The 22,463-nt window shown below is 39.3% G+C and overlaps 1 protein-coding gene across 1 annotated transcript in view; it reads left to right on the top strand.

Annotated features, from left to right (window-relative positions):
- The window catches only part of ap2b1 (adaptor related protein complex 2 subunit beta 1), a 30,138-nt gene extending 8,884 nt beyond the window's left edge, over positions 1 to 21,254 (top strand). Inside the window, exons 13-22 of the mRNA XM_018742072.2 lie at positions 415 to 674; positions 845 to 1,037; positions 6,269 to 6,310; positions 6,673 to 6,819; positions 7,629 to 7,774; positions 8,405 to 8,534; positions 11,546 to 11,630; positions 11,828 to 11,914; positions 16,157 to 16,311; positions 19,034 to 21,254. Coding sequence (XP_018597588.1) covers positions 415 to 674; positions 845 to 1,037; positions 6,269 to 6,310; positions 6,673 to 6,819; positions 7,629 to 7,774; positions 8,405 to 8,534; positions 11,546 to 11,630; positions 11,828 to 11,914; positions 16,157 to 16,311; positions 19,034 to 19,108 — 1,320 coding nt within the window. The 3' untranslated portion in view covers positions 19,109 to 21,254. The remainder of the gene's footprint in view (positions 1 to 414; positions 675 to 844; positions 1,038 to 6,268; positions 6,311 to 6,672; positions 6,820 to 7,628; positions 7,775 to 8,404; positions 8,535 to 11,545; positions 11,631 to 11,827; positions 11,915 to 16,156; positions 16,312 to 19,033) is intronic.
- Positions 21,255 to 22,463: the final 1,209 nt, after the last annotated feature.

Here is a 22,463-nt window from a genome sequence, read left to right as displayed (position 1 = left end):
AATATAGTCAATGAGTCACTTTGAAACTCATTCAGATTGCACAGCTGTAATACACTAGTATTGTACCTCTGGGCAAACTGCTTCTGTTGGCATTTTGTTTAATGTGCTGTTTTGATTGAACCCATTTGCTCACAGCTTGCAGTGTAATAGACCACGGAGCTTGAGGAGCGAGTGGTATTATGTTAATTCTTTGCTGCATTTCGGCTTATAAAGAATTTTGATAAAGCACCTTTAAATTGGATTTGGTATTTGAATGATGTAGAAACCCATGAGAATGAGGGAGAAACGTTTGCAGATTCAACCCAGAATCCTAGAACTTTTTTTTTTTTTTATGTAAACTTTAAAATCTTCTGAAAAAATCAGTTGTTGCTTGTGTTCAGTATTGACACAAATGTACATTTTTCACGGCTGCAGGACTCTGACAACCCCGACCTGCGTGACAGGGGCTACATATACTGGCGACTGCTGTCCACAGACCCGGTGACGGCCAAGGAGGTAGTGCTCTCCGAGAAGCCACTGATCTCAGAGGAAACAGACCTGATCGAGCCCACACTGCTAGACGAGCTCATCTGCCATATCGGCTCCCTGGCTTCAGTCTACCACAAGCCCCCCAATGCCTTCGTGGAGGGGAGCCACGGTATCCACCGCAAGCACCTTCCCATCCAGCACGGCAGGTAAGAACACAGCGCAGACCAGTGGAGCATTTGATGAGCTGTCCAAAGCATTGGGTTGTTGGACTTTACAGTAGGCTGTAAATCATTTGGGATTTTCAGCATGGTTAATCTTGGGAATGCATCGAAGACATTGGTCTCAATCTGAGGTCTTGGTTCCCCCACCCACTCAGCATCGACACAGGTGAGAGTCCTGTCAGCACCGGGCCAACTGCAGCCTTAGACCAGCCGCAGGTCATCCCCTCGCAAGGAGACCTACTCGGAGACCTGCTCAACCTGGACCTGGGGCCCCCTGTAAATGTTCCCCAAGTGTCCTCCATGCAGATGGGGGCCGTGGACCTGCTGGGTGGAGGTCTGGATAGCTTGGTAAGTCCAAAGCGCATTTGGTAAGTCTGTAGTCTTTAGCAAGAGGTAACAAAACATTCACAGTGGTGCTTGCAGCACTTCTGGTCAGCCAGCTGTGAATTGAAGAAGTACATCACTGGTAGTACATCCACATTTTGATGTGGCATTAGTTTGCATGTGTAGTAACTGGTCTCTTCCCCTCACTGTTTTTTGTTATTTTCTAATTCAGCGCACAGCCTAATTGACTGACTTCACATTCTTGCTCTCGTCTTTTACTTTAAAAGTCTTTTTTTATCAATTTTGTATTCACTGTGAAGTTATAGTTTTAATGATCGGAACAGACAGTATAATTGTTTAAAGAAAAAATGATTTAGTTTAGACATTGGATTTTGCACACACGACTTACAGGGGTAAGGAACTATAGATCATAATTCTTTCAGAGGGTTCAATCATTAATTTAGGATAGTATATCTATAATAGTAAGGAGCTGTGGTCACTTGAGGCCTACCAGTTACAATTAAATTTGAATAATGATTATTTTGCAATCGTTGTTTTTGTGTCACTATTTTAAGATTGATTTTTTTAACATGTAGCATAACCTAGACTGGAATGACCAGTTCATATCAGGATGTTATTAAATCCTATCTAAATGCTGCTTCTGTATTTTATTGTAGCTCATAAATTGGAATTTGACGAGTGCAGGGGATTTGGCGTTCACAAATCAATATTGATTACTGGTTTCACTTTTTGGCAGAACTATAATCTTACGGTCATAGCATAGTGTACCCTGGATTTTGAGATCATCCTTCTTTTGGCACATAACTAATTGATGGAGCCAAGTTGAGCATCTCATACTTCAAGTTGTGAAAGTATGCAGAAGAGTAAGAGTGGATTTTTACTCTTTTTTTTGTAAGTGGTGTGACAGTTTCATCTTGATTTTTGGGAAGATTTGCATTTTTTTTTTCCTATTTGGTAATGTAGGACTTTGTGTGGGCTTTCAGAAGGTCTTTCCAAATTCCAGATTGTCAAAGTAATTGAATATGTCTTGTCTGTCCTGCATGTTTTTATTAATATGCTGTTTTAGGATTAACCTCAATCTTTTACTTAAGTATTGAAAAAATGCTGCGATGGAGTTCCTGCTGATCAGATTTTCACTACCTATATCAAAGACATTGGGTCCATATTTTGTTGCTTGTCCCGTGTTCCTCTTCCAGAAAAGATTTTACTGACTTTAGTTTTGATTTTCTTGTTATTGAATCAGTTTGAATGTACCCCCAAGAAAAGGACTATTTTTTTTTAAATTTTATTTTAAAATAAATGTAAGAGGTCTGCCTGTACCTGCTTTTCCTGTCAGATGGGAGAGGGCGCACAATGCTTAACTCACTGTTGTCGCCATTATAAGCCGTCCATCGGATATCCTTGTGTCCTGTGCTCTGCCTGTTCCATGCCCTAACTCTCACCCCCCAGTCCATATGCAGACACAGGGGCAGAATTAGCATCCAGTTTGGGGGATCAGGAATGGCTAGTGTCAGAAATAACTTTTTTCTGGAGATCTTCACTGTCCCCTGTGTTTTGGTATTGCTCTTGCTTGTCATTACACTCTTATTTATTTATTTATTTTTTTATTTATTTATTTATTTATTTATTTGACACTTTCCTCCAAAGTGACTTGCAGTGGATACTATGTAGTGTTATCAGATTGCTACGTACACTACTTACCATGGGTTATTCATCCGTAAATTGTACTCTATACTTTAAGGCCTGGAGTGATTCTGATGGTAAATACAATGTACACAAACATCTTGTGGTGCTTTGGTTACTAAATAGAACCATATCTGAAGGATCCTGGTCATAATAAATATTAAGTGCCAAAGTGTGCCTTTTTGAAAGGTTTTCGGTATGGCTGCAGCCTTTAAACCGTTCATTAGAACTACTTTCAATTAAATCTTAATTTGATATTCATTATAACACTTACCCGGTTTGGATTTCCTACCGGCCCATCTTTCCACAGCAGTGTTGCATACAATTTTAATCATCTTGTACAGCCAATTATAGTGTGGAAATGAATGCCCTTTCATCTCTTATTCGTACTGCTGCTGATTTGCTCAAGCTAGTCAGCCATGTAGAACAAATGGAATGAATTAAGTGAACCTAAAGGCAGCTCAAGTTGGTTTAATCAAATTTCATTTGCTGGGAATGCAAACACCTTTTCATATTTAAGTTGTTTTAAAAGTTTAAACATTTTCCCCATGATATTATTGGGGATGTCTAGTCATCTTACAGGATTTTAACTTATCAGGTGTTTAGGAACAGAAAATGCCAGTAGTAAACGCTTTTGAATCCATCCGTTACGCTTCAGGTGTAATGGGATAAACACTGATTTTAGAGTTTCACATTTTATTACATTTTGTATTTAATTTTTTTTAGTATTGGAATTTTCTTCCATTTTTAGCTTCCATGAAAAGGTACAATTGATTGGTTGGCCACACAAAGAGTGGAAACGTACTGTAAGTGAAAGTTCGATTTCCTCCTCTTGAAAGTAATTGGATTTCTGTGATGGACTCCTCCTGGGAGGTTCTCTGCTCTGGTAACCACACAGCTGTGCTCCCCAGCACACACTTTTTTTGTTCTCTTGTGATTATGCCACATTCCCATGATTGGGTGACTGCTAGGGGAGTGCTGTCCCAGTATTTCCTGGAAAAGGCTTCTTGAGCAGCCAGTATGGGAGACATTTACATTAGAAAGGGAAAATCTGAATGAAAAACGGATATAGTGGAATATTCTAGGACTTTTAGTTCAATATCAAGGGTACATATAACAGGATGGCATATGGGCGCTTTCTCTTCCTCTGTATAAACTGTGTGTGTATATTTAAAAAAAATGTTATTCATGTATGTATGTATGTGGTAGGATCTGAGTGAAGTGTTTCAGAGGAAAGAGCTTTGCTCGAACTTCTGTACACCATACAAGCTGGAAAAGTTTCTTTATTTGCACAGTTGAATAGGCCTCTGTTACCGACTGTTTTCTGTCAGAATGGAAAAAGAACAGCTGAGATGTTTTCTCCACTAAAATGAAACGATGCAGAATAGCTTTTTCTGAAAGATCACTTAAAGGCAGTCTTAAAAATAGGATTCGGAAAGAAGTCTTATTTAATTCCTTTTCCTGTCCCAAGACACATTTTACTTTGTCTGAACAGCAGGCGCATGCTTAATCCTTAGTATGAGCTGGCACTTCTGCTCAGATATAGAAATGCTTCAGGAAACTTTTTTTTTTTTTTGAAAAGAGAGAAATAGTGGGGTGCAGATAATTCCCCAAGGCCTTTACATTTTTCTTGGATGAGCAGTCAAGCTTTATAGGACGCTGGTTTCCTTAGACCTGTTGGTATAGCTCAGCTCGTGAACTTGCTTCCTCTGATCCATCATAAGGACCTGACTCTACGAGCTTGTCCATAGACTGCTGGGATAGAGGTTGAATTACAAAGTATAATCAGCTCTGTCACGACCACAAAGGTGAATATTAAAGACGACCTCCGCAGACATCAGGCATGGGGTACATGCGGTGCATTGGTTATGTGTAGATAGGGCGGCAGATTCATACAGAACTTAATGTTCTCTTTATTAGCTGGTGTCAGCTCATCTTTTCTATTGCTGTAACTATGAACGAACCAGTGTTACGTTTTGGAGCCCTGTTACACTACCAGCCCCCCAAAAAATTTCCAAAAGGGAGGATCACATCTTATTACAGTAATGGTAAAACAAAATATGTATTTCATATCATGAAGTCCCATGGTGCAAGCTGGAAGTGAATTCTACCCCATCTCAGTTTGCGATGCTGGTGGAAGTTTGATGTTAATGAGTGTAAATGAGGAGGGACAGCTTGAAACTTTGTATGACCTTAGTGGTCAGTCTCCCAGACCACAGCTTTCAGTGTAGAGAAACCTTTTGAATATGGGAAGATTAAACATTTTTTTTTTCAAATTCTTTGTGATTTCATTATAGAAAGAATTTTAATGCCTTTGTATTTCAAATGCCCTTTAAAAGAACAGTAAGAATGTATGTTGCATTCTAATATGATTGGTTTTGTAAAATATTTGTGTTACACTTTACCTGTCTTACTCCCAAATAACACAAGTTATCCTCCCAGAAACAAAAGCAATTAAAAAGCCTTACAGCTCAGTTGAACACACGAGAGATGAGATGATGACCTTTTTGCTGTAGGGAAAAATCTGCTCCAGTTTTTGCTGAATGGGTCAGAAGAGAGTAGTCAGAAGAGAAAGATGAGACAAAGGGGGACTAATTGGGGTTGATGAAGTTGCAGTGAATTTTAATCATTGGTACTGAATGGTCCGCTAAGTCAAGGGTAAGACAAAATGTCTAGGTTAAGACCTCTGGAGTTTCTTAACAATCTGAGTGCTATAGTGTTGAAGGTCAGGTGATGTTGTGGTTCTCAAAGCATAACATAAGGAATTCTTCTGGATGATCTTCAGGATGCTCAAGCAATTGAAACTGATTTGTCAATTTTTTTTTTTTTTTTTTAAAGAGCACAACTTTTCATTCTGTGTGTGAAAAGCATCCATGCTTATGTATCATGTTGTTTTGTATTTGTTTTCATGTTGCAAAAAGTGTATGCAGCTTATTATAGTGTTTTAAATCTAAATTAAATATCTGGAATAAAATTGGTATAATTTTAATTTATTGTATATATTTAGAATGCAAAAAAATTTAAGGTAGTTTTGTCTGAAAATTATGCCCTGAGCTCTTTGATTGCCGAGCCTTAAAATCCTGTCTGGAACTTGAAAGAAGCCCAAAGCCCAGTCTGCTTGATTTCTTCCACCTGAGCCCCTGGCTATTATCTGTTGTCAGTGGTGTTGACCCCTGTGATGCTGGGCGATGAGTCTGGGTGCTCTCAGCTGTGCTTTCTCCCCATCCTATTGTCTTCGCCTGGCTTCACTCCATCTCTGCTGATCAGTCCTGCAGGAGATCATCCAGTTGCTGGCTGGAGACTGAGGCTGTGGGCACTCCTTTAAATGTGCTGCCTATTTTGAACCACTGTTGCATTCAGATGTCAAAGTGTTTACTGTTCCACTTGGGCTGTTGAACGCTGTATGCAGAGGTTTAAGGTGTGGGTGAGTTTGGGGGGGGTGTCATCTTTATGTCACACAGTTAAGTATGGTTGCTGCACTTCGATCAGGAAGCAAAACCCTAAAGTTATTCTCCATATCTTTTTGTGTTTTTATTTCTCTTCCTTTTTAGCTTGGTGGAGATCTAGGAGGAGGTGTAGGAGGAAGCCCAGCAGTAAGTGACTCCTTAATTTTGGTTACCTGTTGCTTACTTGTACATGCTCTATATCCAAATGCTGAATGCTAAGCTTCGGGACCAGTGATGTTAACAAGATGGCAGCTCGTGATGTTTAAACCCTTTAGTAAATATTTCTTTTCATGTTTTTCATTAGATCAATAGGTTTTTGTCTGTGGGTGTGAGACAGAGAATCCTACTTTCATCAGTGAATGAAAAGAAGTGAAAAGATATAGAATGGTTCTGTTGTCCAACAGTAGTTTAAAAGGAGAGCAAAGCGTTTTTCCCCCTTAAAAAAAAAAATAAAGCATGTATCAGTTCTTGTAAGGGTTGTGATCTCATTCTTGTTTTCCCTGCCTCAGGTGGGACAGAACTTCATCCCGTCCTCAGTGCCCAATACTTTTGCTCCCTCGCCCACCCCGGCAGCACTTAGCAGTGGGCTTAATGATCTGTTTGAGCTCTCCACGGGCATGGCCATTACAACAGGTGGATATGTGGCTCCTAAAGCGGTGAGTACACAAGCTGTGACCTCATTGATCAGCTGTCTCTTAATTATCTGCCAGTCTACACTGTGCTATACCTTGGATAGTTATCGATTTGATGTAGGCCGGGGTACAGACCTAGTAATGAGGCACCGGATAGGAAGGAGTGCAGACCACAACAGCTGTATTGGTCATGGTTGCATCAGACTAATTAGCTGAATGTGCTGCTCAAAGTAGGTCAGTAAACATGGCCCACTTGGCCTGCTGAAGATCTCTGATCTCAGTGCTGTAGCTTTGAGACTTCACATTCAACAACTTTCTCTGCCTTGCAGAAGCAGTGATCCCCTCTGCAGCTCAACTACAGGGTTAGAGAATTTCCAAATCACCAACCAGTGAAGGAGGTGTGAAAACTACAGTTCATTCAGGACTCCAGTCGGAGTTGTGTGATCTCATGGTGGCTATTTCAGTTTCCAGGCTATTGGTATATAATTGGCTAATTCACATTACAAGAGTGCAGTGGGTTTTTTTTTGTGGTGTAGGGGAGGCATGTCAACAATTGGATGGTATAGGGTTTTGACGGTTCTTTGGTAAACCACCGCAATCTTCTAGATCATTGTTTTGGTCTTTGCTGTATTTGCCAGCTATAACTGGGAGTCCCAAATAGTAGAGCAAATTGTGTTCAAGAGGATGAGGATATACACAGGGTTCAAGTGGACAGGGACTGAAATGGATCTGATTAGGGAAGAGTTTGGGGGGAGTGTGTGTGTATGAGTAAAAAAAGATGGTGACTGACTGAAAGATTTGCCATAATGAAGCAGTACTTCTCTGTACTGCAGGTGTGGCTGCCAGCAACGAAGGCCAAGGGCTTGGAAATCGCGGGAACCTTCTCACGCCGGCAAGGGCACATGTATATGGACATGACGTTCATCAACAAGGCCCTACAGCACATGACTGACTTTGCTATCCAGTTCAACAAGAACAGGTATGGGTTCAACCTAGTTGATTGTCTTTCTCCAAATACACTGCTGTTTGTCAGTAGTGTTTATGTAAGCAGATTAAGAAATGGTTTTCTGTTGGGTTATCAAAAAAGGTTCAAAAGAACAAAAAAATGTATTCTTTGACACCTCAGCCAAAAACTATTGAAATGGAGTAGAATGAATGTAATTGTACTGGAGGAAAAACCTGGAAAAAAGCTTAAACTGGAAGGTTCACTTAGTGCTTCAAGCTAACGTATTTCATTAACACATGTAATTTATAAAAATGGTAAAGATTTGCTTAATTTCTTTAGCTTTTTATTACATAAATGAGAAACAACATTGCTGCTCTAAATTTATCTAAATTAATAGGTTTTGGCCAGATGCTTGACAATATAACTAAAGCCAGTTAACTTACTTTGTTATAATTACTTATAAAACATGTCACAAGCATGTATCTTTTCTGTGAGTCAGATATGTTAATATATCGGTATGTTGTACACGTTAGCAGATGAAAGCCTTCAAGTGAAGAAAGTTTTTGTAAGGGTCTTCTGGAGCCAAGGTTGAGATTTACTGGCTCTGAATAGTGCTTTACAAAGAGTACTTCTTCGTCTTCATTGCTTTGTGTTTCTGTGCAGCTTTGGAGTTATTCCCACCACACCCCTTCCCATTCACACTCCGCTGATGCCCAACCAGAGCATTGACATTTCCTTGCCACTCAGCACAATTGGTCCTGTGATGAAGATGGACCCTCTCAATAACCTTCAGGTAAGGCACCATGTAACAGGCCATCCAGGGGGCCCCTGCAATAGGTTAACCAAAAGATGAAAAGGAGTCACTCTCTGCTGGATAACTGAAGGTAAGGAGAGAAGGAAACTCAGGTTCAAAGAGTGCAGTGGTATGTCAATAGTTACCAGTCTAAATGTCACAGTGGTAATTTTAATAGATTTGCAGGAGGAGAACCTCAGCCAGCTGTAAAATTAACTGCAGTCACATGTAGAGCCCCAACTGCTCAGATAAAGGCACATGTTGCAGCTTTGGCATGAATGCAAGCCTTTGATTTTGCTTTTCATATATTTTGCAGAACAAATTTCCTCTGAAATCTATGTTTTGACTGAACCAGTTCTACACTTTCTTGAATATGTAAAAAAAGAGAGGACCGTGCAGCTGTGAGCTTGGTCTGCGTATTGGTAGGACAGGCAGAACGACATCCCCACATGCCTTTTACAAGTAAATTCAGCTATGTCACTTTGCACACAAGCACCCCTTCAATAAAAGTCCATAGTGCCCTTTTGGGTCCTCCCTCTCTTGCTTAAAATGGTTTTTATTTGATGTAACTTGAAGCTAATAATGTTGAAATAACTTTTACAGCATACGTGGTATAGTAAATAGCATAAGACAGTGGCCAATCTTATAACTTGATTGTAGCACTTTTTTTTTGTTAGTTGTATAGAGACTTTTACAGAACCTACATAATGAATAAATTTAGGTCTCTTACTACATTTTTTTTTGATTGTGTAAATAATAAGCAAAGTGGCCAGATGTCGATCAAAATCACATTTTCGATCAAAATGTATTTTTTTTTTTTAAAAAAAATCCATTATAGCTTTACCTGATTTTTTTTTTTTTTTTTTTTTTTTTTAAACAGAACCTAATGTGTCAGTAAATTGGGGAACATCTATATTATTCAGTTTTTGTTGATTGTAATATTGCTGAAAGTGACTTTGTAATTAAAAACAGACTTTGGGTCCCAGTTATGTTTGCAAGTTGAGCATCCAGTGTACATTTTTTGGTGCAACACACACATTAAGGTATTTTGGCTGCGGACAGCCTTTATCAGAGTTTGAACTGGCCACACCACTGTCTTCAAGTGTGTAATTTACTGTTGAAACGATTATAATTTTCGCTGTTTAACATGGGAAAAAAAAACTGCGCATCTAACATTAACAAGCCATTTCAACAGTACAATTATGTAAAGATTTATTTTGAAATGCCAGACTTTTTACTTTGATATAACAGTCAGTCTTAGATTCAGAGGTGGTCTATATTTTTGCTCTGTATGGGGAACCTGTTGACTTAAAATGTTATACAGGGAACAATATATATCAAACAAAAGACATGGAAAAGATTTGGCAGCATTGATACTGAAAAGTGTTTTTTTTTTTTTTTTTTTTTTCCTCTCTCTTCTCTCTCTCCCCCCCAGCAATTGATTTGTTCTTCCATACAGTTATCAACTAAGCAAAAATGTTGTTCTCAGTAAAATTTTAATTTTTTTAAAAAATATATGTAGTTTTTCCAAAAAAAAAAAAATACTAAGAAAGTTATGACCCATTTTCTGTCCTTTGAGTGGAAAAATCCAACGCTGAAAACTAAAATTCATCCTATTCTCAATGAGACCACATAAGCGTGTGGCCTCCAGCATTCTTGGAAGGATTTGCCTCTTATTCTTCAGTGGGCATACAGCAAACCATCGGCTTTTGGGATTAATGAGACACCCTGTGTTAAGGGCTCTGCACTGAACACAGAAACAAGACAGCTCATGATGATATTTGTAATTCAGATGAAAAGATTTCATGTCCTTTATAGCACTAGTCAAATCCATGTGAATTATTTAGTGAGCCTCCCCAAATGTGTAATCTCTGTCCTGATGTGTCCCCCTTAAATGATAGTTCCATCCCAAAGGTTCTGCTAAAAAGAAATCTCATTCTGTCTTGCATAAATTTCAAGTGCTTATGAAGAAGGAAATAATCGCTCACCTACCAGCTATATATGAGGTTTAATGCATCAGGGATCAGTTTGATTTATCAGTGGCAAATAGTGGTCCTAAATTTGCAACAAAAGGTATTCATTCTTTACCATTGCTGCGTAAATAGGCACAATTCCAAATGACTCAAAGAATTATGTTTTGAACTGTCCTTTTGAATTATTCAGTCATTACATATTTTGTATCAGTTGCTTTCTCAGTACTATTTTTTTGTCGCCTCTCCCCAAGTTATTAAAAATATGAAAATAATATTCTCTGTGAGATATATCACTTCAGAAGGTTATTCAAACATCTGGATGCCTTTGTTGCAGAATGTTCTGATATTACTTTGTATTTTTTCTGCTTTTCATGATCCTACAAAGTCAAAGTTGGCCATTGGAGATAATAATATCATCGATGGCAGAATGCTCCCCTGTACTTTGGGTCATACTAGATGGTGTTGCTGCCCTTTCCAGTCCTAGGACACACACAAACGTGCATAAGTTCAGACCTAGGTGTCAGAGTTCTGTCCTGGAAGTGTCTCTGATATTATAGTGTATAAGGACAGAACTACCCAGAAAACAGGATTTGCTCTTGACCAAATATGTGGATGGTTTGATCAAGGATGGGAACCATTAGTACCAGTGGTTTGGAGTTAGAGCAGTCTTTAGACCACGGTCCTTCTGTTTCAAAACTGCAGCAGCTTGCGACACTCTTACTCTGCCTCCATAGGGACTCTTTCCTCCTCTATGTTCACAAACCCACAAGGACAGAGTGGCCTTGTGTTCAATGCACCCTTGAAAGCATCATGCAGCTAATGCTAATGTCAAGACTTGAGCCTCATCAGACAGTTGTGTGATAGATGTGTCTGCATCTTCCTAAAAGCACTTCTTCTAATAGTTCTTCTGTGTGGTCTTCCAGAATGTCCAGACCCCATATTTTCTAGTTTCAAAGCTGGGCAGTCACTACATTGTGTAATGATTTGTTATAAAGCATGACAGCATGTGACACAGATGCCATTTCATTTCATTGGCAGGTTGCTGTCAAGAACATCATTGATGTCTTCTACTTCAGCTGCCTTATTCCACTCAACATTTTTTTTGTCGAAGATGGGAAAATGGGTAAATGCAACCCAGCAGAATGTTATTCATCTGTGCACATTGAAAATGTTTTTTTTTTTTTTTTAATGTAAATGATTTGATGGATGGGACCTGCATTTTAATCCAAATCTAAAACATCCCAATACTGGATTGTTACTAATGCATGGCTTTCACTACAATGATGCGGTGTCTGAATCAGTGTTCCATCTCCTGCACAGAACGCCAGGTATTCTTGGTTACCTGGAAGGACATCCCCAATGAGAATGAGCTTCAATACCAGATCAAGGAATGCCACCTGAATGCAGGTAGGAGTGTGTCAATGTTTTGTAGCATTAGCAGCAATGCGCTGAACATATTTTAATGCAGATGAGCGTAATGCATCTGTTTTAATATAAGGCATTAACAGTTGATGTGATTGTGTATTACCAGGTTCAAACAAGAATTTCCACACATTTTTAGGGTTGAGTTAGGGTCTTCTCCCATTAGATGAATTTCTGAATTTTCTGCTGTCTTGACAGCTGTTGCACTGTGAATGCAGCTATAAACCCCACTCCCTCAATCATGCTGCTCATCCTGTGCCCTGGCACCCCACAGCTTGTCCTTGGCCAGAGAACGCAGAGACTGGCATTTTCATTCCTCCTCCTGATACTGCCCACATTCTCCTTTTGTTCCTGCTGCGGTTCTTCCCAAGTTTTCTCCTGCAGAGGAAGGTGGCGGGCAGCAGATGGGGAGGCAGGGAGGTGGGCAGTGGGGAAGATGCAAGCGGTCAGCATCCACCCGCGTGCAAGCAGGAGGCGAGAGACATTGCGCCCCATGGGTCCCAGCGCTGCAGTTTTCACAGCCAGCAGCTTTATTTAAATTTCTCATGGCCTATTTTTAACTGCACTGTTAAATCTGGCCTAATGTTAATTGTGAGAGAAGGTCTACTGTGAGAGAGCTGTGGAGCTGTATGCTGCCTAATTTATGGTGACATCCTTACAAATATGGCTGCTGTGAGAATGCCTTCAAATAATTTACCTATCCCTCGTTATTTGGTCTCCCGGTATCGGGGTTCCAGTCCAAAACTATGCATACTACTTATCATTATTTGCCCCCGATTGTCCTTTATGTGGTAGGTTGCATCTAGTCCAGTCCCGAGACATTCAGTCCTGCAGGATAAACCGAGACCACATTGAATATTGCAGACTTTGTCAAGTATTGTGCAGTACCTTTTTATTATATTTTTTTTTTTTTTTTTTTTTTTTTTAACCCAGCAATGTATCAAGGACACCTTGATCTGAACTGTCTGCTGAACTGCGTATCATAAAAGCAGTTCCTGTAAAATGCTGTGGAAAAAATCTGAGAGCATATCTTGCTGACTTTGAGCTGAAGCTGCTCCAAGGCAGTAAACATTGGCCTGTTTGTACCATTGTGCCTCTTGCTCTCAAGTGCGGTTTATGCTCTTACTTGTGCTAACCTTGAAGCTCTGACACGCTGTCTTTGCTTCACTCCCTTGAGAGCCTGGCTCTCGAGAATAAGGTTTAACTGCTGTATGAGCACAATGGCTGAGATATGTGTGCGCACACACACATAGAAAACTTGTCTGATTCTATCCCCTTTTCACATATTATTTCACCTAAGTATTCGTTCCAGCTTTCCTTGTACTTTTGATGTACTTTCCCCCAGATACTATATCAAAGCATATATAAATAAAGTGCTTTGAAGCCATTTTAGGCACTTGAATGGGATTAGATTAATGGTTGAACGACTCAAATTGTCCACAACCCTTGAATTTCTTATTTATGTTGAAGGGGTACTGTGGGCTGTCTTCTCTTAATGCAGTGGTAAGTTAGAAAGCAGCTGTCAAAATACTCTGATTCAAGGACAATAATGGTTGAGTGAATTTAAAATCTGTTAATTTCTTTGCAAGGTCAAAGCCAGTTTCAGAATGTAAAAATTATTCAACTCAGTTGTATTGTCTATTTAGCTGGCTGATAATGCAGTAAAAGCAGAACAAGAACAATAGTTATAATCCTAAAATAAATCCAAACTTCTCTGCAAACGATTATCAGCGCACACTTGACTCAATACCCTTTAGTTTTCCATTAAACATTGGTGATCCGGTGTAAAATTCCATTAATATTGAAATCCCCTGTATTTCTGCTTCCCCAAATAGTTTTCCATTGCTTTAACATTTCATTAAAACCTCAACTGTATTAGTCAGACTGAAGTCTCTATTTTTCACACTTAAAGCAAAAGGATCCTGGGGTGAGTGTAAAGAGGTGGGTAATATAGTGGTATGTTTTGAAAGGGAGTGGTTCCGGGAACGTAGTTACACCACAGTGCTGACAGCAGTCCTGCATTATCGCTGCTGCCTCTAGTGCTTTGCATGTCTCTGGTTTTCCTGCAGCTCTTACCTTTTACAATCCTTGTGTTTGAACATTGGATACATATTTTGAGCAATTCTTAAGAAAGGTATCTCAATGTATGACAGTAATGTCCTATTTTGTGTATAAATATTTGTATAGTTAAGAGGCTTTAATTACTGGTTTAAATTCATTTAATCATTATTTCCTATAGTTTTCACAAGACATCTTGTTAACAGTGATTACTTTTTGAACTCCCAAGAACATAAATTGAGAATGTGGAGGATTTGAGCATGCAAAAAAATTTGCTGTGGGTGGTCTTTGCATGTGGGGGAAAAGTGAACACCATTGGAGGTGGTTAAGAGCTTATTTTAAACCAGTTATAAAGCTGTGATTGCACATTCTGCTGTCTCTGGTGGAAGTAGTTAACATTTTATATTCTAGATTGGATCAGTGATGGACAAAAACAGCATTTTCACTTCTTCCCTGTACATTTTATTTGAGATGCTTAATTGAAGAATAATAACAGGCATTTCATGAAATTTGGACAGGCACTGTAATCATACATGCCAGCAGGGCCCTGTGCATGTCCTCTGTTCCACTGTAGCAGTTGCTATTTTTAGATGGAGAGAACAGGCCAGTCACCATAGTCCTGAAGCCCTCTCATTGTTTCCATAAATGTGGTTCAAAGGATGTTGAGTATATGTTTCAAGGCTTTTCTGAAATGAAACGGAAAATGAGATCCTGTAGTGAACTGCTCTCCTAAAGATGGAATGCAGTTCAAAGGAGGTAATATCTTGCAGTTTTTTTTTGCATAAGAACTGGAGAATATTTTTCTTCTCTTATGTTTTCCAAGTCTTATTGTCAGGTTGGAATCCGAACAAAATGAAAGGAAATCTGAGAAAACTGATGACATTAACCTAAAGCAGTGGGAAGAACACTTGGTCTAATTTGCAGTCATTCTACCCCGAGTTTATATACAAACAACATGGTATGGATTCTCAGAAGCAGAGTGTAGATCCTATGAATCACTATGAATATAAGACTGTGCCGCCAAGGCAGTGTCTCAATATAACAATAAATGTAAACTATATTTTTAAAAAAGGGAAAAGTCTCCAAAACCATCTGCATGAATTCATGTGTTTTGCAACCGGACTAGTTTGTAATTCAAGTTTTGTCATTTTTGCAGTTGGATGTTGTTTGAATATTCATCTTGTGGTGCGTTGGCAGCATTTGGCTGATGTGACCACCTGTTTTTTGCTTTTGGAGGAGGTAATGCAGTTGTTCTGCGAGGTGTTAATCATGTTTTAGTGAGAAACAGTACTCTTTTGGGAATGTGTAAGACCTGAACTCCCCTACCAGGGTTCTGGAACAGACCTTCACCCACCCAGCCTGATGTAACAGGTTACCACTAACCTGAACCTGAGCCAAACCTCTATATGGATTATGACTTTCCTGCATATTCATAAACATTTGTGCATTTGTGGGTTTTTTTTTTTTTTTTTTTTTTTTTTGCAAACTGACTCTCTAATTTTTCTGTGTGCATCATTTTCTGTAATTAGGTGTTACGACAAAGAAATCCCTAAAAGCTAAAGCACTTGAAAAGCCCTTAAATTTTGCCTTATAGAAAAGGTGTGTGCACAGTGTTTGGCATGACAGTGACTACATTTGAAGGAGTAGGTGGTGTAGTGGTTAGTGGTCATCTTGTAAACGAAGGACCTGGGTTCCAATCCCCAGCTCTTGCTGTAGGAGCCTTGAGCAGGTACTTTCTCTGAATGACTCCTGCTGTATGGGGATACAATTCTAATTAGCACAGTATACTTAATATTTTAAGTCATTTCAGCAAATGTGTGGGATATTTATTTACGGTGTAGTCAGTACAGTGTTTAAAATGGCAGGCATGAAGAAAATGAGCTCAGTTGTCTCTGTTTTTGTTCAATAATGGAAGAATAAATGTCTTAGCACTTTTGTAGTCATGGCATAAGCATCACATTAGTAAATAACTGTTTATTTGCATATTGTAGATTGTTAAAAATGAATGTGTGGTCAAAATTTTTTTATGAAAGATCTGAAGGGTTTAAAGTCTGTGTGGCTTTGGATATGCTCAGAAGCTGAATCACTCTTTTGGAGTGCATCTGATCACTTCTCCAGAACTGGAGGCCCCAAACTGCGGACTTACTGTACGCTTGTCCAAACCTGCAGATACGGTGTCTGGGAAGCTGCAGAACAACAACATCTTCACCATTGCCAAGAGGAACGTAGAAGGTCAGGACATGCTCTACCAGTCCCTGAAGCTTACTAACGGCATCTGGATCCTGGCAGAGCTGCGCATTCAGCCTGGCAACCCCAACTACACGGTAACCAACCCATTCTTCAGCACTGACATAGTCTTTGCAGCACACATAGCACGTAGGTCCCTTCATACTGAGATGCAGCTTATTTTTTCTAAGTGGGATGTTGTACCACAGTAGAGGAGCAGCCTGATTAATTTCATCTCCTCTTCCTGTTGCACCTTCTCTATAGAGTTATGCACATCCACCGTTGCAGTGCCTTACAGAAGTATATTATTTTAGGATGGTTATAAAACCTTGAAGTGGCACTTGTGTTTGTCAGATGCGAAAAGCTGTTTACAATTTCTTGTCATAGCATTTGTCTGAAAAAGCACTGGTAATAGGTGTCGTTGATTGATTTTTGCCTGTTCTTTCCCCCTGGCTTGATGAATAGGCAGTCTTGAACGCATTCCGCTCACTTAGGCTGGGCTTTGGTCGCCTAGCCTGTGAGGGCACTTGAAGGTCGTGAAAAAAACGAATCTGACCAGAATAGGAAAGGTGGGAGCGCCTTTTGGGAGAGTTTTATAAAAGGGAGCTAAAAATAGGTGCCAGCTTATTCCTTTCTCTCCAGGCCTATAGGCCTATTGACAGGTCTTCAGTTTATAAAGTAGTTCTTGAAGGCTGTCAAACTTGAGAATTCACTATCAGATTCAACTTTATTACAAAGACCTCGATATGAGAAATGAAGTCCATGAATGTTTAATATTGCAGTCTTCCAAAGTGGCTCTTCTCAGATTTGTCTTGCATTTCATATTAAAGGCCTTCATTTTCTTAATTATGTTCTCTGATGGTCAGACATAGGCATTGACAAATACTTAATTTGTTTTTCCACAACTGGCAAGCAAGTGTAATTTTGCAGCTTAGTACCGTGCACTCTAAAGGTCACCCAGGAGAGACCATTTCACAGTAATGAGGGGAAAAAAAAAACAAATGCAACAGCCTTTAGCTACAAGTTGATGGTTCATATCTTTTAATAATGCAGACTGCAAATGACCGGAATGTAATTATTTATTATGTTTGTGCATTCTTGGATCAGCCCGTGTGACCATTCTGTTGTCACAGTGAATAAGCACATGAATGAGGGAGTGTGAAAGTCAGCATTCATCCAAAATCTTGGTCTTTGTCAAACAAAGACGGCAGCAGAACATCAAATGCGCTGTTGAGTCAAAAGTATATATGGCCATCAGCCTTCCCAGTAAGTGTTATCAGAATGTAAAGAGGACAGCACATATCACAGAGACCCATTACTGAAGTATTTTAGTCATCATCTCAGTCAGATGATCCCTGCAGACTGAGAACATCTCAGGTGGCTCAATTTATTTCCAGATTTTTCTCTACTGTTCATATTCTAAGTATCTTATCAGTAATTGTGCAAAAGTCCAAATATTTTGTTTCCAAAGATCAGTCTGTTTGGCACTCACCAACTCCCTTGTCTTTCTCTAATTGGTGTTTAGTGGAAGCTCAAACTGTCTTGTTCCAGGCCTAGCTTTGTGCAGCCCCAGGTGAAATAACTCCTGGACAGCAACTGGTCCCTTTCAAGAAATTTGACCCCCCTCCACACAACAGATCCTGCACATCAGCATGAATTTGTGATAATTTTCAGTAGCTTGAGAAATTGTTGAATGCATTGCTTCCAGTTTCGATGAGTTTCCTGATACCGGTGGTATCTCCATTTTACGTACCACTACACAGTGTGTCCCAAGCTAGTGCGGTTCAGGGTTTCTGTTTTAAGGCCTGACAGATCCATTGTTCCACAGCTGAATGGTTAGCGGAAGGAAAAGCTCTGCCAGTATTGTGTGTGACCCCTAGTTTCAAATGCCTGTGGTGTCAGAAGTACATAACAGCAGCTGAACATCGTCCTTTTTCGCTGCGCAAACGTCCATAAACAAAGTGATCACGTCTAATTTAAGATTAAACTTCTGAAAATCACCTATATTTATCATCACCTTGGCAAAGTGGCTTAATTTAGCAGAACAGCATGGAATGGTCAAGGAGATAATTAATTTGTGGACACATTACTGAGAAACACTATTTGGGCAGAATGATATTTCCTGCAGCACTGGGAGGTTTTGGAGATGCACAAGTGGGCAATCAGGCTTTCTGTGTGTAACTTGAACTTTTAAGATTGTTGGTAAATCAGCCTGAAAGACAGCTGTGAGAATTTTCCAATTAAAGGCAGCCTCCAGTGAATGGCTGTCTGATGAGCCTGGCTAAGATGTTTTCGGAAGTTACTCAGAAGAAATGGCTTGTTATGAAGACTAATGTTCAAATAAAATTTGTGCTGTTTTGTCGAAATAAGGGCAATGTGTCCACTGAAGGCAGTCTGCCTAAGATAAACAGTTTGGCTAGAATAAATCAAATGCTTGTTGTTGGTGTCATTGGTTTTGTTTTCAGAACAGTGATGTGGGGAAACAGCACTTTAACTCATTTTCTGAAGATAGCAGGCAGAGCGGAGCAAAGCAGTCTAGAATAGGGCTCTGAATTATTTTGTGATCAGCTCTAGTAGGGAATTCTAGGTGTGCATCTCATAAGAATGTATCAGTCTATCAACTGACCAAAAGATTGCACTGAATTCTCTGCACAGATGCAGATATGCTTACAAACAGTTGGAAAGTAAGTTTTTCTGCAACGTTTCAGTACTAGCAAGTGCCTGCTACCCAAGTTTTAGGAACCAAGAGCAGGATGGTATGCTGCTCAGTGAAGTGTCCGTGTCACCTCACATATTTCTCTCCTTGCTGTCTCTCTGTAGCTGTCCCTGAAGTGTCGAGCTCCCGAGGTCTCCCAGTACGTCTACCAGATGTACGATGTCATCCTGAAGAACTAAGCCCTCCGTCCATACCTCCTCACTCCATGGTCTACTCGCCCATGACCTCTGCAGTGCAGGAAAAAATTGTCCTTTTTTCCGTCTTTATTCATCTGTTCAATTTTACTCACCCCTTCCATGTCTATGTAAGAACTAGGCATTAATAATCCATCCAGAGCTATGAATTTTAATATTAGTGTGAATGTGTGTTTCACCAGGATTCCTTTCCTAAGAGATGAACCAGCTTAATCCATTTTCTCCTTATCTTTGTACTGTAACACACGTTTGTCCCCCCACCCCTTTTGTGTCAGTTGTTGATACTTGGTTTCATTCCATTTCCATGTCTGCTTAAATTTTTTTAGCACACACAGACCATCATTCAAGGGGTTGGTTGTGTGGGAATGTGTTGCCATCAGTGGGTGAGGCATTCCTGCTCAATGCCTTTCTGCCTCACTCAGCAGTTCACACTAGTGTGATTCAACATGGTGGCTTGGCAACCATTAAAGGACGGGGATGAAAACTAGGGAGTCAGATTACACAAATTCTAAAGATTTGTGGCTTGTTTTTTTGTAACCACTGCATATAGAGCTTGATACTGCATTGTGTTTACTTGAGTCTGTGCCATCCTTGAGTTTGTATTTTTTTAAGTAATTTTTGTATTCTTACTGTCGTATTCCTTCCTTTAAAAAAAAAAAAAAAAAAAAAAAGAAAATTGAATCATTGTGTGGACATTGACTTTATCAGGCTACATTGGTGCTTTCATTTTTCATACCATTAATTCCTCAGCATTTACACATAGCTGCCCAGCAAATTAATGTTCATTTTGGGCAAGAATTGTAATCTAACTCACATTTCTCTGTACATTGTGTTTGTGTGATACTTTATCTTAAAACACTGGCATTTAAAGAATGAGACAAGATAGTCTCGTTGTGATGTGTTTTTTGCTTTGTGACAGTATTACATCTTTTTCTTTTAGGCTAAAGACAAAATCATGGTAAATTCATGTGAGCGTTGTTTTTGTAGTGTTGTACACAGCAGCTCCCTACCCAGGAAAATCTAAGCTTAACTTTGTAGCCAATGTTCATATCCAGCCACTTAGACTCCAGCCCATGTGCTCGTGTTGGTTGTTGATTTTTACACATTTGTTAACTTGCTATTTTTGATTTCCCATCAGAAAATTGTGCAGTAAATAAACTGGAAAGTTCTGCCAGTTCACTATAAAGCAGTGTAGTGTTGCTGTTTATAGCCGGTAAACCTAAATATAAATAGAATAGTTGTTCCAAACATGCTATCTGGAAGATTGTTTTGTCTGGCCTCAATTTAAAAGTAGCATGATAACAGTAGTGCTAAAATTTACCAAGGCCTCAGATGTGACTGTGATTTTACATGCCTTTCATACAAATATTGTTCTGCAGAGTTAGGAATACAAAAGTACCTGTGCTTGCTGAACCTAAGGTAGTGACGCTTAGACATTTACATGCATAGAACTAAAGAAACAAAAAGGTACAAATAGTTTTGTGATTTTTCATGTCATGCATAAGAATGTGCCTGTGAACGTGCATGTGTACAGTGCTCAATGCTGCTGAGACCTTTATCTTCCCTGCCCTCCGTTTGTGCTGCCAGTCATGTTACCATGCTTATTTAAATGGGAATGACCACTTTAATTTACAAGGGGAAGTCAAAAATTGTTCACAATCTACATGTATTTAGATGAATATAGATTATTGTGGATAGTTTTTTGACTTCCTCTTGTATAAACCCTGGCTCCTTTTTGAAGAATGTCCTGTTTCTTATTAAAGTTAGGGACATTTCATTCAGTAGGTACTTTAAATATTGTGTAAAATAAACTATTCTAGCTGTTTGACTGGTAGTCCAGATTGAGATCAGTTCATGTTTTGTTTCTTGCCAGACTTCCAAAATGCCTTCTCTAGGTTTATGACACTAAAATTCAACTGTTTTGCAGAAAAAAGATAATTTTGTGTGAGCTTCTGAAACCTTAAAATGACCATAATGCTGAAATGCAGCTCATTCCCAACAGCTTAATGAAGGTGTTGGCTCCTGGAAATCCTGTTGTCTTAACTTTGGGTTCAGTACCTCTTCATCACCGTTGTTTTAATCCCACAGCCAATGTGTATGCTTTTTATGTTGGCCATTTTCAATAAACTGTCCTGTCATAGGAGTTGCTTGTGTGTTTCCCCTTCATTTAAATACTCAGCTCTGACATGTCGGCATCAATAAATCTTGACAGAGAGCATGAGGGGGGTGCAATGTGAAGCATAGGAGCAGCAGTGTGTAGCAGCCATTTATTTCCTTCTGTTTCATAGAATGAGCTGACCACACCAACCAATAGAAGGTACCAAGGAATATGAACTAAGATGGCAGTGTACCCCTACTGTTTTGGTTTTCTAATGCTGGAAAATATTGTCTGGTTCACTGACATATTGTCAGAGACAATGTCTGGATTGGGCTGAAAGAGAAGATGAGATGTTTGTCCTTTTGTGCCAATGTAATGGTCAAGTGAACTTAGCTTTGCTTGCTCTGTCTTGTGGGCCATAACTGATTGATGAAACCAATGATGATTCACTGGTTTAAACAAAGTAAGAAGGCCTGATTTTTCCAAAATAATAAATACACAGTGACACAGCATTTGCACTGTGCCTGAGCAGTTGTTGTTTATTAATGGCATATCTTGTCAGCAATACCATATTGCCCAGTGTAACCTCAAACATCTTGAGTACAATTAGCACAGTGGCCCCTGACCTTTCTGAATTATTTACAGCTTGCCTTTAGATTATTCCATGCGGCACAGTATGTCCACAAGCATGCTGAATTAGAATATGAATATAAAGACAGATTTTTGCAAGATCCTTTTTGCAAAATACATGTAAAATACAATTTGATAGCAAGCCAATATTTGCAATGTACAATGAGCAGATGGAAATCTAGGCACTGCTGAGTCTGGAATGGGAAAGAGGTAAACATTTGGATTTTTTTTTTGACTGACTGTACCATCATGTGTTTGTCCATGTTTAGGATTTTGATCAGCTGCTTACATCATACCCAGCAGTCTAAGACTAAAAACTACATCAATCACGAGTGTCTCAGAAGACAGGATGGCTACACGCACCCCTTGGGATTTATTTCTGTAAATAAAAATGAACACCATCAGACAGAATCTGGCCTATAAGAAGTAATGGGGCAGATGTTATTTTCTATGCATATATAAATGAAAGCACAGGTTCAGTTATATGTGCATATAAAATAAAACAATGAAGAGGGCATAAGAGACCATTTTCTCATATGTACAATGAGGCAACACGTTTGCAGCAGATGAGGAGAATTCATGTTATTTTTAATTGGACATGGAGTATAGTTT

This window comes from Scleropages formosus, chromosome 25 (genome assembly GCF_900964775.1).
Source record: "Scleropages formosus chromosome 25, fSclFor1.1, whole genome shotgun sequence".
NCBI lineage: Eukaryota > Metazoa > Chordata > Actinopteri > Osteoglossiformes > Osteoglossidae > Scleropages > Scleropages formosus.
This window is presented reverse-complemented; position numbering and strand designations above follow the sequence as displayed.